This window comes from Oncorhynchus nerka, linkage group LG7 (genome assembly GCF_034236695.1).
Source record: "Oncorhynchus nerka isolate Pitt River linkage group LG7, Oner_Uvic_2.0, whole genome shotgun sequence".
Lineage (NCBI taxonomy): Eukaryota > Metazoa > Chordata > Actinopteri > Salmoniformes > Salmonidae > Oncorhynchus > Oncorhynchus nerka.
In genome coordinates, this window is record NC_088402.1 from 6,716,202 (window position 1) to 6,734,246 (window position 18,045).

Genomic DNA, 18,045 nt, shown 5'->3' on the forward strand with positions numbered 1-18,045 from the left:
ACAAGGGTGTTATTTGGGACGTACGCTCTCTCCTGAATGGTCCGACTGGCAGAAGATTCGTTCAAATATTTAACAAAAGAGGACAGAACTTTTCAATCAGCCCTACAGTAAGAAACAGATTGTATAGCAGTAGCTGGACATTGGGCTTTTATCCAATGTCCTCTAGCGTCAGCACAGCATGTCCTCCAATAAAGAAACAATCATTACAGTAATTATTTTACAATCCCAGGGTTATCCTCTGTTGCATCTGAGTTGTCTGGGAGACAGGGTGACTGAGAGAGAATAAGAGGGCAGAGAACTGTGCTAACATCCGACATCTAACCAACAGAACCACTCAGCTCTTTCAGCCGGACAAATAACAACAGGTAAATAAAATACATTATAAAAATAGCGCAAACAACTCCTGATAAATGAATTGGGACAGTTGTGAAATCCAGAACAAGGCAGGGGTGGTATACTATCACGTTTTAGGAACGACCCAGATGCAGACAGTGTCAAAGTAACAACAGTGTATTACTAGAACAGGGGTGGTATACTATCACGTTTTAGGAACGACCCAGATGCAGACAGTGTCAAAGTAACAACAGTGTATTACTAGAACAGGGGTGGTATACTATCACGTTTTAGGAACGACCCAGATGCAGACAGTGTCAAAGTAACAACAGTGTATTACTAGAACAGGGTGGTATACTATCACGTTTTAGGAACGACCCAGATGCAGACAGTGTCAAAGTAACAACAGTGTATTACTAGAACAGGGGTGGTATACTATCACGTTTTAGGAACGACCCAGATGCAGACAGTGTCAAAGTAACAACAGTGTATTACTAGAACGACCCAGATGCAGACAATGTCAAAGTAACAACAGTGTATTACTAGAACAGGGGTGGTATACTATCACGTTTTAGGAACGACCCAGATGCAGACAGTGTCAAAGTAACAACAGTGTATTACTAGAACGACCCAGATGCAGACAATGTCAAAGTAACAACATGTTATTCCTAGAACGACCCAGATGCAGACAGTGTCAAAGTAACAACAGTGTATTACTAGAACAGGGGTGGTATACTATCACACGACCCAGATGCAGACAGTGTCAAAGTAACAACAGTGTATTACTAGAACAGGGGTGGTATACTATCACGTTTTAGGAACGACCCAGATGCAGACAGTGTCAAAGTAACAACAGTGTATTACTAGAACAGGGTGGTATACTATCACGTTTTAGGAATGACCCAGATGCAGACAGTGTCAAAGTAACAACAGTGTATTACTAGAACAGGGGTGGTATACTATCACGTTTTAGGAACGACCCAGATGCAGACAGTGTCAAAGTAACAACAGTGTATTACTAGAACAGGGGTGGTATACTATCACGTTTTAGGAACGACCCAGATGCAGACAGTGTCAAAGTAACAACAGTGTATTACTAGAACAGGGTGGTATACTAACGTTTTAGGAACGACCCAGATGCAGACAGTGTCAAAGTAACAACAGTGTATTACTAGAACAGGGGTGGTATACTATCACGTTTTAGGAACGACCCAGATGCAGACAGTGTCAAAGTAACAACAGTGTATTACTAGAACAGGGGTGGTATACTATCACGTTTTAGGAACGACCCAGATGCAGACAGTGTCAAAGTAACAACAGTGTATTACTAGAACAGGGGTGGTATACTATCACGTTTTAGGAACGACCCAGATGCAGACAGTGTCAAAGTAACAACAGTGTATAACTAGAACAGGGGTGGTATACTATCACGTTTTAGGAACGACCCAGATGCAGACAGTGTCAAAGTAACAACAGTGTATTACTAGAACAGGGGTGGTATACTATCACGTTTTAGGAACGACCCAGATGCAGACAGTGTCAAAGTAACAACAGTGTATTACTAGAACAGGGGTGGTATACTATCACGTTTTAGGAACGACCCAGATGCAGACAGTGTCAAAGTAACAACAGTGTATAACTAGAACAGGGGTGGTATACTATCACGTTTTAGGAACGACCCAGATGCAGACAGTGTCAAAGTAACAACATGTTATTCCTAGAACGACCCAGATGCAGACAGTGTCAAAGTAACAACATGTTATTACTAGAACGACCCAGATGCAGACAATGTCAAAGTAACAACATGTTATTCCTAGAACGACCCAGATGCAGACAGTGTCAAAGTAACAACAGTGTATTACTAGAACAGGGGTGGTATACTATCACGTTTTAGGAACGACCCAGATGCAGACGGTGTCAAAGTAACAACAGTGTATTACTAGAACAGGGGTGGTATACTATCACGTTTTAGGAACGACCCAGATGCAGACAGTGTCAAAGTAACAACAGTGTATTACTAGAACAGGGGTGGTATACTAACACGTTTTAGGAACGACCCAGATGCAGACAGTGTCAAAGTAACAACAGTGTATTACTAGAACGACCCAGATGCAGACAGTGTCAAAGTAACAACATGTTATTCCTAGAACGACCCAGATGCAGAGAGTGGCAAAGTAACAACAGTGTATTAGTAGAACGACCCAGATGCAGATAGTGTCAAAGTAACAACATGTTATTACTAGAACGACCCAGATGCAGACAGTGTCAAAGTAACAACATGTTATTACTAGAACGACCCAGATGCAGACAGTGTCAAAGTAACAACATGTTATTACTAGAACGACCCAGGTGCAGACAGTGCCAAAGTAACAACAGTGTATTACTAGAACGACCCAGGTGCAGACAGTGTCAAAGTAACAACAGTGTATTACTAGAACGACCCAGATGCAGACAGCGTCAAAGTAACAACATGTTATTACTAGAACGACCCAGATGCAGACAGTGTCAAAGTAACAACAGTGTATTACTAGAACGACCCAGATGCAGACAGTGTCAAAGTAACAACAGTGTATTACTAGAACAACCCAGATGCAGACAGTGTCAAAGTAACAACAGTGTATTACTAGAACAACCCAGATGCAGACAGTGTCAAAGTAACAACAGTGTATTACTAGAACAGGCAACATGCCAGGTCAAAGGGCAGTAATCCAGAGCAGAATCCAAAAGGTACAGGACGGCAGGCAAGCTCAGGGTCAGGGTCGGGGTCAGGGTCAGGGTCAGGGTAGTCAGAGTCAGGGTCAGGGTCAGGGCAGGCAGAGGTCAGGGTCAGGGTAGTCAGAGGTCAGGGTCAGGGTCAGAGTCAGGGTAGTAAGGGTCAGGGTCAGGGCAGGCAGAGGTCAGGGTCAGGGTAGTCAGAGGTCAGGGTAGTCAGAGGTCAGGGTCAGGGTAGGCAGAGGTCAGGGTAGTCGGAGGTCAGGGTAGTCAGGGTCAGGGTAGTCAGAGGTCAGGGTCAGGGTAGGCAGAGGTCAGGGTCAGGGTAGGCAGAGTTAAGGGTCAGGGTAGTCAGAGGTCAGGGTCAGGGTAGGCAGAGGTCAGGGTAGGCAGAGGTCAGGATCAGGGCAGGCAGAGGTCAGGGTCAGGGCAGGCAGAGGTCAGGATCAGGGCAGGCAGAGGTCAGGGTCAGGGCAGGCAGAGGTCAGGGTCAGGGCAGGCAGAGGTCAGGGTCAGGGCAGGCAGAATGGTCAGAATCAGGAAAACTAGATAAACAGGAACTGTAGAAAAACCGCTTGACGAACAAAACGAACTGGCAACAGACAAACAGAGAACACCGGTATAAATACACTGGGGATAATGAGGGAGATGGAATACACATGTTGGGGGGTGGAGACAGGCACAAAGGCAGGTGAAACAGATCAGGTTGTAACAGTACAGTACACAGAGGATAGCCCTATTTGGTAAAAGACCAAAGTCCATTTTATAGTTTTGAAATTAGTATATTTTTTTTTAACTGTATAATGAGTAGGTGTGTTCAAACTTTTGATTGGTACTGACTAACGGGTGGGCACGCAGCAGGTATGGCTTTTGTTCTAGCAAGAAAAGGAGCACCCCCCCCCACTGATAACAACAGATTCTCTAAGTGTCTTAACCTACTTAAGCTTGGAATAGGAAACGTCCACTTGTTGACAAAACCATAAAGGACTGACCATTTGGTATAACAAGGAATTGTCCATTCTCTATTTCCTGATCTTGTAAATTGATATTCAAAAGGTATATTTAACCACCACATGCGCTTTTCAGTTGTGAAGATTTGTCTGTCAATAACTTGCCTGTCAATATCCAATATAAATAAGCTTCATTTAGAATGAAGGACAAAGCCGCTGTTGCTAACGAAAAGTGAGATAATGACATCGACAATAACAGTTAAATTGTAATACATCAAAAAAATAAAATGTGAATTTTTCAAACAGATTCAGTATTTTTTCTTGAAACATCAAGATTAACAAGTGATGCAAAAAAAAAAAAAAAAAGAGTAAAATATGAATAATTGTCTGAAAACGGAACTGTATAAACATACTGTAAAACAGTTAGGGAATGTTGATTTAGAATTTATTATTTATTCAAAGATTATCCGTTTGAGTTCAGTCTTTATCATCTGAAGGTTAACTCTTCCGTCCTTATCTGTACTTTGTAGAGAACATCTCAAATTGGCCATATATTTGATAATCGTATGATGTTCAGGTCAATGATTCAAAAGGCAGTCATTCATTTGTGACGGCAGCCTCACCGGATCCACCCAATAAATACACACACACACACACACACACACACACACACTTGTTCCCCCGTTGCTCGCCATCTCCCTTGTCTATCTAATTGCTAATAGAGAATAGTTATCACCAGGTCAAGAGATGGAACCACAGATACCAATGGGTAAAAGGTAAGCTCGCCAGTAGAGAGAGAGAGAGAGAGAGAGAGAGTAGAGAGACAGACAGACAGACAGACATACAGACAGACATACAGACAGACAGACAGACAGACAGACAGACAGACAGACAGACAGACAGACAGACAGACAGACAGACAGACAGACAGACAGACAGACAGACAGACAGACAGACAGACAGAGAGAGAGAGAGAGAGAGAGACTAAAGGGCACAAGCGACTGTCACACACCTCTGCTGTCTCTTTCTGTGACTGTCGACTACCCACTCAGGAAGCACCTCTTGTTGCGGGAGTAGCAGATACCTAGTGGATATTACCTGCTTTCTATAGACTGACACCTGATGAGTAGCAGATACCTAGTGGATATTACCTGCTTTCTATAGACTGACACCTGATGAGTAGCAGATACCTAGTGGATATTACCTGCTTTCTATAGACTGACACCTGATGAGTAGCAGATACCTAGTGGATATTACCTGCTTTCTATAGACTGACACCTGATCTCCTCCTGATCCCCACAGCCTGCCAGCCGGCCACCATGAGATTCCCCAAGCTCCCCAACCCAGGTCTGGATGACCGAATTCCGTCCCACCAGGAGCTGGAAAGGATGGAGAAAGAAGAGGCTGGGGACAGGCCCAAATGGGACAACAAGACCCAGTACATGCTGACCTGTGTGGGCTTCTGTGTGGGGCTGGGGAACGTGTGGAGGTTCCCTTACCTGTGTCAGAGCCATGGAGGAGGTAGGTTATACTATACAGGTGGGGCTGGTTTCCCAGACACAGATTAAGCCCAGGTCCTGGACTATATAACATGTTTAATGGGGCATTTTAATTGACAGTGTTTTTTAGTCCAAGACTAGGTTTATTTTGTGTCTGGGAAACCAGCCCATGGAGATTTGTGTGGGTTAGGAGGTAGGGTGCAGTGGAAGAACGAACGCTCAAAGTAATTTTTTTTTTTTGTGGATCCAATGTATTTTATTGTGGTTGGTTGATTACACTTAGGTCTGCACAATAATGACTCCTACATAGGCCTACTGTAATGACTCCTACATAGGCCTACTGTAATGACTCCTACACAGGCCCTACTGTAATGACTCCTACATAGGCCTACTGTAATGACTCCTACACAGGCCCTACTGTAATGACTCCTACACAGGCCCTACTGTAATGACTCCTACACAGGCCCTACTGTAATGACTCCTACACAGGCCCTACTGTAATGACTCCTACACAGGCCTACTGTAATGACTCCTACATAGGCCCTACTGTAATGACTCCTACACAGGCCCTACTGTAATGACTCCTACACAGGCCCTACTGTAATGACTCCTACACAGGCCTATTGTAATGACTCCTACACAGGTCCTACTGTAATGTCTCCTACATAGGATGACTGTAATGACTCCTACACAGGCCCTACTGTAATGACTCCTACACATGCACTACTGTAATGACCCCTACATAGGCCTACTGTAATGACTCTTACACAGGCCCTACTGTAATGACTCCTACACAGGCCTACTGTAATGACTCCTACACAGGCCCTACTGTAATGACTCCTACACAGGCCTACCGTAATGACTCCTACACAGGCCCTACTGTAATGACTCATACACAGGTCCTACTGTAATGTCTCCTACATAGGATGACTGTAATGACTCCTACACAGGCCCTACTGTAATGACTCCTACATATGCACTACTGTAATGACTCCTACATAGGCCTACTGTAATGACTCTTACACAGGCCCTACTGTAATGACTCCTACACAGGCCTACTGTAATGACTCCTACACAGGCCCTACTGTAATGACTCCTACAAGGGCCTACTGTAATGACTCCTACACAGACCCTACTGTAATGACTCTTACACAGGCCCTACTGTAATGACTCCTACACAGGCCTACTGTAATGACTCCTACACAGGCCCTACTGTAATGACTCCTATATAGCACGACTGTGATGACTCCTACATATTGCCTACTGTAATGATTCCTACATAGACCTACTGTAATGACTCCCAGACAGGCCCTACTGTTATGACTCCTACACAGGCCTACTGTAATGACTACTACATAGGACTTCTGTAATCACTCCTACATATGCCCTACTGTATTGACTTCTACATATCCCCTACTGTAATGATTCCTACATATGCCCTACTGTAATCACTCCTACATATGCCTACTGTAATGACTCCTACACAGGCCCTACTGTAATGACTCCTACACAGGACTACTGTAATGATTCCTACATATGCCCTACTGTAATCACTCCTACATAGGACGACTGTAATGACTCCTACACAGGCCCTACTGTAATGACTCCTACACAGGCACTACTGTAATGACTCCTACACAGGCCCTACTGTAATGACTCCTACACAGGCCCTACTGTTATGACTCCTACACAGGCCCTACTGTAATGACTCCTACACAGGCCCTACTGTAATGACTCCTACATATTGCCTACTGTAATGACTCCTACAAAGGCCACTGTAATGACTCCTACTGTAGGAATGGTTCAGGTAACTATAACAGAGCGATTCATTTCAAGAGAGTGAAATGTGTCAATAACTACATTTCTGGAGCTTTATCAAATTGGAACTGTAGAAATCACATAGAGCTTTAAAACAATATCTTAAAAGAGACGAACGTGCTTGTAAGCTAACACTAGTTGACCCATATAAACAGATAGTTATTCAGTCATGGAAATTCTGAGATTTCAGTTAAAGGATAAAAGAGCCCGATGTTGTGTAGATTATTACCAATGATTCTAGCTAAGAACACTAATTCTAAATGTGATTATTACCAATGATTCTAAGAACACTAATTCTAAATGTGATTATTACCAATGATTCTAAGAACACTAATTCTAAATGTGATTATTACCAATGATTCTAAGAACACTAATTCTAAATGTGATTATTACCAATGATTCTAGCTAAGAACACTAATTCTAAATGTGATTATTACCAATGATTCTAAGAACACTAATTCTCAATGTGTGAAATTAAATTACAGATTGTTTTTTTGTGTAGTTTTTTTTTATATATTTACTAAATACAAATATATCTCACAGCTGGCTATGCAAAACATTTAAGCCCTCGTTGATCTCGTTTGTCAAGTTTATCCCTCAAAATACATTAGAGAGCAGAGTCTTACAGTGAAGTACGTTATCTCCCAGGAAGAGGAGACGGGGAAAAGTGGCCCAGTTAAAACTCCCCTCATAAAAACAGAAAGCGTAATGATGAGTTTACCACCACCATCATCATTGAGGCTGAACTATGATCTAACACTCTTGTACTGTATGTGAATACTGAACAGACGTTGTTACTAAATACACAGTATTTTATAGCATCAACGATTCATGTAGAAATTATTCCGTTTGTGCGAACCCACCGTTTCCATCAGCGGTTGTGGGCCGTTCGCCCCTCACACCATCCCGAAGGTGAAGAAGACGGATGTGTTCTGTGCGGTTCGCCCCTCACACCATCCCGAAGGTGAAGAAGACGGATGTGTTCTGTGCGGTTCGCCCCTCACACCATCCCGAAGGTGAAGAAGACGGATGTGTTCTGTGCGGTTCGCCCCTCACACCATCCCGAAGGTGAAGAAGACGGATGTGTTCTGTGCGGTTCGCCCCTCACACCATCCCGAAGGTGAAGAAGACGGATGTGTTCTGGGCCGTTCGCCCCTCACACCATCCCGAAGGTGAAGAAGACGGATGTGTTCTGGGCCGTTCGCCCCTCACACCATCCCGAAGGTGAAGAAGACGGATGTGTTCTGGACCGGCCGCCCCTCACACCATCCCGAAGGTGAAGAAGACGGATGTGTTCTGGGCCGTTCGCCCCTCACACCATCCCGAAGGTGAAGAAGACGGATGTGGAGGTTCAAGGGTTCAAGAAGTTTTGAGGCCGGTTGGACGTAAATAACACCAAAGCACTGACTAATGAGGCACACAGTTATTATGTAATAGAAATATGTTGAATCTCGTGTCGACTATTGGTCCATACTGGGTATGTTGTGGTTTAACAGGGGTCAAATGAATTTCACAGCGAAGGGAAGAACATGGCTTGAAACAGGGAGAGACCACCTAAACATGTCCAATAACAAATGCTTGTTTTGTGGACGCTTGCAGAAAGGTTTTGGTACGTTTTTCTACAGTGTGTCCTAATGAACATGACCCCTGTAGGGGGAACTGTTCACTTCAAGACCCACAGATAGAAGCAGGGAGTTTTTTTTTTTAAACGACATTTCTCCAACATACAGTACAGCACATTCAGTCGACTCCAGTCCTTGAGAGCTGAGGATGTGCAGGATTTTGTTACAACCCAGCTCTAACCCAACTGATGAAACAAATCTACAGTAGTAGCAAATCTACAGTAGTGAATCAACCCTGTGTCCCTCCAATACCTGAGTTAATCAACCCTGTGTCCCTCCAACACCTGAGTTAATCAACCCTGTGTCCCTCCAATACCTGAGTTAATCAACCCTGTGTCCCTCCAATACCTGAGTTAATCAACCCTGTGTCCCTCCAATACCTGAGTTAATCAACCCTGTGTCCCTCCAATACCTGAGTTAATCAAACCTGTGTCCCTCCAACACCTGAGTTAATCAACCCTGTGTCCCTCCAACACCTGAGTTAATCAACCCTGTGTCCCTCCAACACCTGAGTTAATCAACCCTGTGTCCCTCCAACACCTGAGTTAATCAAACCTGTGTCCCTCCAATACCTGAGTGAATCAACCCTGTGTCTCTCAACACCAGAGTGAATCAACCCTGTGTCCCTCCAACACCAGAGTGAATCAACCCTGTGTCCCTCCACACCATAGTGAATCAACTCTGTGTCCCTCCACACCATAGTGAATCAACTCTGTGTCCCTCCAACACCTGAGTTAATCAACCCTGCGTCCCTCCAACACCAGAGTGAATCAACCCTGTGTCCCTCAACACCTGAGTTAATCAACCCTGTGTCCCTCAACACCTGAGTTAATCAACTCTGTGTCCCTCAACACCATAGTGAATTAACCCTGTGTCCCTCCACACCATAGTGAATCAACTCTGTGTCCCTCCACACCATAGTTAGTCAACCCTGTGTCCCTCAACACCAGTGTTAATGAACCTTAGTCAACACTAGTGTTTCCTAATCAGTGGGTGAGGTCCCACCTTTAGATAACGGCTAGCGCTTTGTGATAAATATGCACTTTCTATTTACCTTCATCCCGGATATCTTCAGGTTAGGTTGTGAGATAATTTCAAAACTTAAAAATATGAAAAATCATGAAATAATTGGCATATACATATTACTCTTACAGAATTTCCACGTGGGCGAGGATATAGGAAATTTTTTACATGAACGATAAAATTTGAGAAAGTATAAGACAAGAACTGGAAACAATATAACACTGAACAATCCTGGAAACCAGGCCTGGTATTCATAGCTGACTTTGAAAAGATGTTTGATAAAGTATGACTGGAATTTACATATAAATGCCTGGAACATTTCAATTTTGGAGAATCTCTTATAAAATTGTTTAAAGTTTTGTATGGTAACCCTGGGTGTAAAATAGTAAATAATACCTACTTCTCTATTTTAAATTCAATTTTATTTGGAACGGCTAGCCAGACAAAATTAAACAATAAAAAAAGTTTTAAAATATATATTTTTATAAAGTTGTGCCAATATAGATTGCTAAATAGTTGTGAAGAGATGTTCGATGTACTGATTTCATGACACATAGATACGTAAAACAAAACTTCATTTTATTTTTTAAATTTCAATAATTATACAAAATTCTTGCAACCAATAAAATTGTATATATATGAGGAATACAACCATCCCAGACAGAATCATTACATAATTTGTTTTGGTACTGTTCATATGTAGCTTGTTTTGGTACTGTTCATATGTAGCTTGTTTTGGTACTGTTCATATGTAGCTTGTTTTGGTTGTTTTGGTACTGTCCATATGTAGCTTGTTTTGGTTGTTTTGGTACTGTCCATATGTAGCTTGTTTTGGTTGTTTTGGTACTGTCCATATGTAGCTTGTTTTGGTACTGTCCATATGTAGCTTGTTTTGGTACTGTCCATATGTAGCTTGTTTTGGTACTGTCCATATGTAGCTTGTTTTGGTACTGTCCATATGTAGCTTGTTTTGGTTGTTTTGGTACTGTCCATATGTAGCTTGTTTTGGTTGTTTTAGCTTGTTTTGGTACTGTCCATATGTAGCTTGTTTTGGTTGTTTTTTGTTCATATGTAGCTTGTTTTGGTACTGTTCATATGTAGCTTGTTTTGGTACTGTCCATATGTAGCTTGTTTTGGTTGTTTTGGTACTGTCCATATGTAGCTTGTTTTGGTACTGTTCATATGTAGCTTGTTTTGGTACTGTCCATATGTAGCTTGTTTTGGTTGTTTTGGTACTGTCCATATGTAGCTTGTTTTGGTACTGTCCATATGTAGCTTGTTTTGGTTGTTTTGGTACTGTTCATATGTAGCTTGTTTTGGTACTGTCCATATGTAGCTTGTTTTGGTTGTTTTGGTACTGTTCATATGTAGCTTGTTTTGGTTGTTTTGGTACTGTCCATATGCAGCTTGTTTTGGTACTGTTCATATGTAGCTTGTTTTGGTACTGTTCATATGTAGCTTGTTTTGGTACTGTCCATATGTATCTTGTTTCTGGACGCAGGTTCAGGAATGTTTGAAGAAGGACAACATTTACCTGGAGCTAACTCTGCGGATAGCACTACTGGGTGTATAGCACTACTGGGTGGTGGTCAGAGATAGATGGGAGGGGTTGAGGGAAGGCTGATGTACCTGGAGCTAACTCTGCAAATAGCACTACTGGGTGGTGGTCAGAGATAGATGGGAGGGGTTGAGGGAAGGCTGATGTACCTGGAGCTAACTCTGCAAATAGCACTACTGGGTGGTGGTCAGAGATAGATGGGAGGGGTTGAGGGAAGGCTGATGTACCTGGAGCTAACTCTGCAAATAGCACTACTGGGTGGTGGTCAGAGATAGATGGGAGGGGTTGAGGGAAGGCTGATGTACCTGGAGCTAACTCTGCAAATAGCACTGCTGGGTGATTTGAAAGGTCAGTCAATTTTTAAACAATAATATAATTATACTCTTAACAAAAAACTAATGTAAAATATACTGTGTCCGTAACATGTATATATAGTATGTATATACTGGAAGTAGAAGCCTAAGTGTTGTTGTGCATTAGTTTACTCTAATTAGGAGAGGGGTGGGTAGGGTTAGGGGAACATAATAAAGGAAAATATATTTTTTAAAGATATGTATGTATGTACAGTGTATATATACAAAAACATATATATAGGGGATTGGAAATGATACAGACATTTACATTGAGGGAATCTACAACCTAATCCGCACTATTAAAACTGACCTACACCCCCCTCCCTCCATTTTTTTTCTAAAATAAGAATTAAAAATAATATAGGAGTTCCGTTTGTCTTTGTGTTCCCTGTGTGGTCGGTTGCAACAAGGTTTTGGTACAGTTTTACTACAGTGTGTTCTAATGAATGTGACCACTGTTCAGTCAGGCAGAGATCAATGAGGGCAGTGACGTAGCCTATCTATGAAGTAACACGTGTAGAACCTGTGGAGACCCTGAAAAAGACACACCCATCTTTATGTTTCCTTAGCGACGACACCAATCAGCTATAGATTGTAGCTGAACGGTTGTAATTCCGGTTGTAAGTCAAATGCAAGTCAAGTTCAAATGGCTGAGTCATGTCCAAGTGTTTACGTAACGTTGGCAGTTCATCTTCAGCCATGTCTTGTCTTCCCTAAACCTTGAGAGTTGTATTAGTTACATTTCACTATCTATTCCGGAGGGGAGGCAACATAAGAATTTGTCTTCAGTTTCCATCTACAATGCCAACAATGATGATGCTCTTTTCTACACAGGAGATCATACCAAAAGTATTGCCTGATGGTGTTCTGAACTTCCCACTACCTTTCTGATGTATTTCAGTCACTTCAAACCAATACTTTCTTCAGACTGAAATACTGTCAAAAGTACTGTCAGACTGATTTGCAATAAATTGTCATAGCCCAAAAAGTTTGGGAACACCCAGGTCAAAACCAGAAAGACGTGGAAATTATAAATGGGACTAAACGTTTAGATAGATGTGTATTTACAGTCGCGATTACAGTGTAATAACACGATGCTATTGTTTGAGGAGAGTGCACAGTTTATGAACATAGAGTTACTAATAAACAAATTAGGCAGATTTGGGCGGTCTTGTTAACACTCCGTTGATCTCTCCTTCCCCATTTACACCTCCCACTCTGTTAACACCCTCACCCAGTTTACACCCTCACCCAGTTTACACCCTCGCCTAGTTTACACCCTCACCCAGTTTACCCCCTCACCCAGTTTACACCCTCAACTAGTTTACACCCTCACCCAGTTTACACCCTCACCTAGTTTACACCCTCACCCAGTTTACACCCTCACCCAGTTTACACCCTCACCTAGTTTACACCCTCACCCAGTTTACACCCTCAACTAGTTTACACCCTCACCCAGTTTACACCCTCACCCAGTTTACACCCTCGCCTAGTTTACACCCTCACCCAGTTTACACCCTCACCTAGTTTACACCCTCACCCAGTTTACACCCTCAACTAGTTTACACCCTCACCCAGTTTACACCCTCACCTAGTTTACACCCTCACCTAGTTTACACCCTCACCCAGTTTACACCCTCACCTAGTTTACACCCTCACCTAGTTTACACACCTAGTTTACACCCCTCCCAGTTTACACCCTCACCTAGTTTACACCCTCACCTAGTTTACACCCTCACCCAGTGTACACCCTCACCCAGTTTACACCCTCACCTAGTTTACACCCTCAACTAGTTTACACCCTCACCCAGTTTACACCCTCACCTAGTTTACACCCTCACCCAGTTTACACCCTCAACTAGTTTACACCCTCACCCAGTTTACACCCTCACCTAGTTTACACCCTCACCTAGTTTACACCCTCACCTAGTTTACACCCTCACCCAGTGTACACCCTCACCCAGTGTACACCCTCACCTAGTTTACACCCCCCACTCCGTTTACACCCTCACCCAATGTACACCCTCACCCAGTGTACACCCTCACCCAGTTTACACCCTCACCCAGTTTACACCCTCACCCAGTGTACACCCTCACCTAGTTTACACCCCCCACTCCGTTTACACCCTCACCCAATGTACACCCTCACCCAGTGTACACCCTCACCTAGTTTACACCCTCACCCAGTTTACACCCCCCACTCCGTTTACACCCTCACCCTCACCCAGTGTACACCCTCACCCAGTGTACACCCTCACCCAGTGTACACCCTCACCCAGTTTACACCCCCCACTCCGTGTACACCCTCACCCAGTGTACACCCTCACCCAGTGTACACCCTCACCCAGTGTACACCCTCATCTAGTTTACACCCCCACTCCGTTTACACCCTCACCCAGTGTACACCCTCACCCAGTGTACACCCTCACCTAGTTTACACCCCCCACTCCGTTTACACCCTCACCCAATGTACACCCTCACCCAGTGTACACCCTCACCTAGTTTACACCCCCACCCAGTGTACACCCTCACCTAGTTTACACCCTCACCTAGTTTACACCCCCCACTCCGTTTACACCCTCACCCAGTGTACACCCTCACCCAGTGTACACCCTCACCTAGTTTACACCCTCACCTAGTTTACACCCCCACTCAGTTTACACCCTCACCCAGTGTACACCCTCACCTAGTTTACACCCTCACCTAGTTTACACCCCCACTCCGTTTACACCCTCACCCAGTGTACACCCTCACCCAGTGTACACCCTCACCTAGTTTACACCCCCACTCCGTTTACACCCTCACCCAATGTACACCCTCACCCAGTGTACACCCTCACCTAGTTTACACCCCCACCCAGTGTACACCCTCACCTAGTTTACACCCTCACCTAGTTTACACCCTCACCTAGTTTACACCCCCACCCAGTGTACACCCTCACCTAGTTTACACCCCCCACTCCGTTTACACCCTCACCCAGTGTACACCCTCACCCAGTGTACACCCTCACCTAGTTTACACCCCCCACTCAGTTTACACCCTCACCCAGTGTACACCCTCACCCAGTGTTCACCCTCACCTAGTTTACACCCTCACCTAGTTTACACCCCCCACTCCGTTTACACCCTCACCCAGTGTACACCCTCACCCAGTGTACACCCTCACCTAGTTTACACCCTCCACTCCGTTTACATCCTCAGCCAGTTTAAACCCACCACCTTATCTAGCTCTGTTTAGCTACTGTCACATGGATACTCTGACACTCTGACTCAGACAATTAGACCACTCCGTGATGTCATAATGAAGGAAACTCCTCAGAGTCCTGACAGACAATTAGACCACTCCGTGATGTCATAATGAAGGAAACTCCTCAGAGTCCTGACAGACAATTAGACCACTCCGTGATGTCATAATGAAGGAAACTCCTCAGAGTCCTGACAGACAATTAGACCACTCCGTGATGTCATAATGAAGGAAACTCCTCAGAGTCCTGACAGACAATTAGACCACTCACCCGTGATGTCATAATGAAGGAAACTCCTCAGAGTCCTGACAGACAATTAGACCACTCCGTGATGTCATAATGAAGGAAACTCCTCAGAGTCCTGACAGACAATTAGACCACTCCGTGATGTCATAATGAAGGAAACTCCTCAGAGTCCTGACAGACAATTAGACCACTCCGTGATGTCATAATGAAGGAAACTCCTCAGAGTCCTGACAGACAATTAGACCACTCCGTGATGTCATAATGAAGGAAACTCCTCAGAGTCCTGACAGACAATTAGACCACTCCGTCATGTCATAATGAAGGAAACTCCTCAGAGTCCTGACAGACAATTAGACCACTCCGTGATGTCATAATGAAGGAAACTGAAATGATAGAGAAGGTACTCCCTCCCTCACACTGTGTACTCTTGAAAATGTAACATTTATTAGACATAGTTGTAAATTAGGAAATACACTGAACAAAAATATAAACGCAACACGCAACAATTCCTACGATGTAACTGAGTTACAGTTCATATGAGGAAATCAGTCAATTGAAATAAATTCATTAGGCCCTAATCTATGGATTTCACATGACTGGGAATACAGATATGCATCTGTTGATTACAGATAACTTAAAAAAATAAGGTGGGGGGTGGATCAGAAAACCAGTCAGTGCCTGGTGTGACTACCATTTGCCTCATGCAGCGTGACACATCTCCTTCCCATAGAGTTGATCAGGGATGTTGATTGTGGCCTGTGGAATGTTGTCCCACTCCTCTATTGTTTAATAGTCACATGTACCGTGTTGCAGGTGTGATTGCTGTGTCACGACCTGATCTGTTTCACCTGTCTTTTGTTGTTGCCTCCACCCAACCTCCAGGTGTCACCTGTTTTCCCCGTTAGTCCCCGGTGTATTTTTTCCTGTCTCTCTGTACCAGTGTATTTATCCCTGTGTTTCCTGTCTCTCTGTACCAGTGTATTTATCCCTGTGTTTCCTGTCTCTCTGTACCAGTGTATTTATCCCTGTGTTTCCTGTCTCTCTGTACCAGTGTATTTATCCCTGTGTTTCCTGTCTCTCTGTGCCAATGTATTTATCCCTGTGTTTCCTGTCTCTCTGTGCCAATGTATTTATCCCTGTGTTTCCTGTCTCTCTGTGCCAGTTCGTCTTGTTTTGTTTAAGTCAACCAGCGGTTTTCCTCTCTCCTCTGTTGTCCCCCAGTCTCTGTGTTTTCCTCCCAGTCTCTGTTTTCCCCCAGTCTCTGTGTTGTCCCCCAGTCTCTGTGTTGTCCCCCAGTCTCTGTGTTGTCCCCCAGTCTCTCTGTTGTCCCCCAGTCTCTCTGTTGTCCCCCAGTCTCTGTGTTGTCCCCCAGTCTCTGTTGTTCCCCAGTCTCTCTGTTGTTCCCCAGTCTCTGTGTTGTCCCCCAGTCTCTCTGTTGTTCCCCCAGTCTCTGTGTTGTTCCCCCAGTCTCTGTGTTGTCCCCCAGTCTCTGTGTTGTCCCCCAGTCTCTGTGTTGTCCCCCAGTCTCTGTGTTGTCCCCCAGTCTGTGTTTTTCCCCAGTCTGTGTTTTTCCCCAGTCTCTGTGTTGTTCCCCAGTCTCTGTGTTGTCCCCCAGTCTCTGTTGTTCCCCAGTCTGTGTTTTTCCCCAGTCTCTGTGTTGTTCCCCAGTCTCTGTGTTGTTCCCCAGTCTCTGTGTTGTTCCCCAGTCTCTGTGTTGTTCCCCAGTCTCTGTGTTGTCCCCCAGTCTCTGTGTTGTTCCCCAGTCTCTGTGTTGTTCCCCAGTCTCTGTTGTCCCCCAGTCTCTGTTGTCCCCCAGTCTCTGTGTTGTTCCGCAGTCTCTGTGTTGTTCCCCAGTCTCTGTGTTGTCCCCCAGTCTCTGTGTTGTCCCCCAGTCTCTGTTGTCCCCCAGTCTCTGTGTTGTTCCGCAGTCTCTGTGTTGTTCCCCAGTCTCTGTGTTGTCCCCCAGTCTCTCTGTTGTCCCCCAGTCTCTGTGTTGTTCCGCAGTCTCTGTGTTGTTCCCCAGTCTCTGTGTTGTTCCCCAGTCTCTGTTGTCCCCCAGTCTCTGTTGTCCCCCAGTCTCTGTGTTGTTCCCCAGTCTCTGTGTTTTTCCCCAGTCTCTGTTGTTCCCCAGTCTCTGTGTTGTCCCCCAGTCTCTCTGTTGTTCCCCAGTCTCTCTGTTGTTCCCCCAGTCTCTGTGTTGTCCCCCAGTCTCTGTGTTGTCCCCCAGTCTCTCTGTTGTTCCCCAGTCTCTGTGTTGTCTCTCTGTTGTCCCCCAGTCTCTGTGTTGTCCCCCAGTCTCTCTGTTGTCCCCCAGTCTCTCTGTTGTCCCCCAGTCTCTGTGTTTTTCCCCAGTCTGTGTTTTTCCCCAGTCTCTGTTGTTCCCCAGTCTGTGTTTTTCCCCAGTCTCTGTGTTGTTCCCCAGTCTCTGTGTTGTCCCCCAGTCTCTGTTGTTCCCCAGTCTCTGTTGTTCCCCAGTCTCTGTGTTGTTCCCCAGTCTCTGTGTTGTTCCCCAGTCTCTGTGTTGTTCCCCAGTCTCTGTGTTGTCCCCCAGTCTCTGTGTTGTCCCCAGTCTCTCTATTGTTCCCCAGTCTCTGTGTTGTCAGTCTCTGTGTTGTTCCCCAGTCTCTGTGTTGTTCCCCAGTCTCTGTTGTCCCCCAGTCTCTGTTGTCCCCCAGTCTCTGTGTTGT

At 44.6% G+C, this 18,045-nt stretch overlaps 1 protein-coding gene across 3 annotated transcripts in view; it reads left to right on the forward strand.

Moving 5' to 3' along the window:
• The first annotated feature begins 265 nt into the window (after positions 1 to 265).
• The window catches only part of LOC115121447 (sodium-dependent neutral amino acid transporter B(0)AT1-like), a 31,805-nt gene continuing 14,025 nt past the window's right edge, over positions 266 to 18,045 (forward strand). Inside the window, exons 1-2 of one of the 3 annotated variants that reach the window (XM_065020130.1) lie at positions 266 to 365; positions 5,298 to 5,516. In XM_065020130.1, coding sequence (XP_064876202.1) covers positions 5,315 to 5,516 — 202 coding nt within the window. In that variant the 5' untranslated portion in view covers positions 266 to 365; positions 5,298 to 5,314. Of the gene's footprint in view, positions 366 to 4,689; positions 4,772 to 4,838; positions 5,517 to 18,045 lie in introns of those variants that run through there. The other 2 variants (XM_065020131.1, XM_065020129.1) reach the window with 2 other exon arrangements.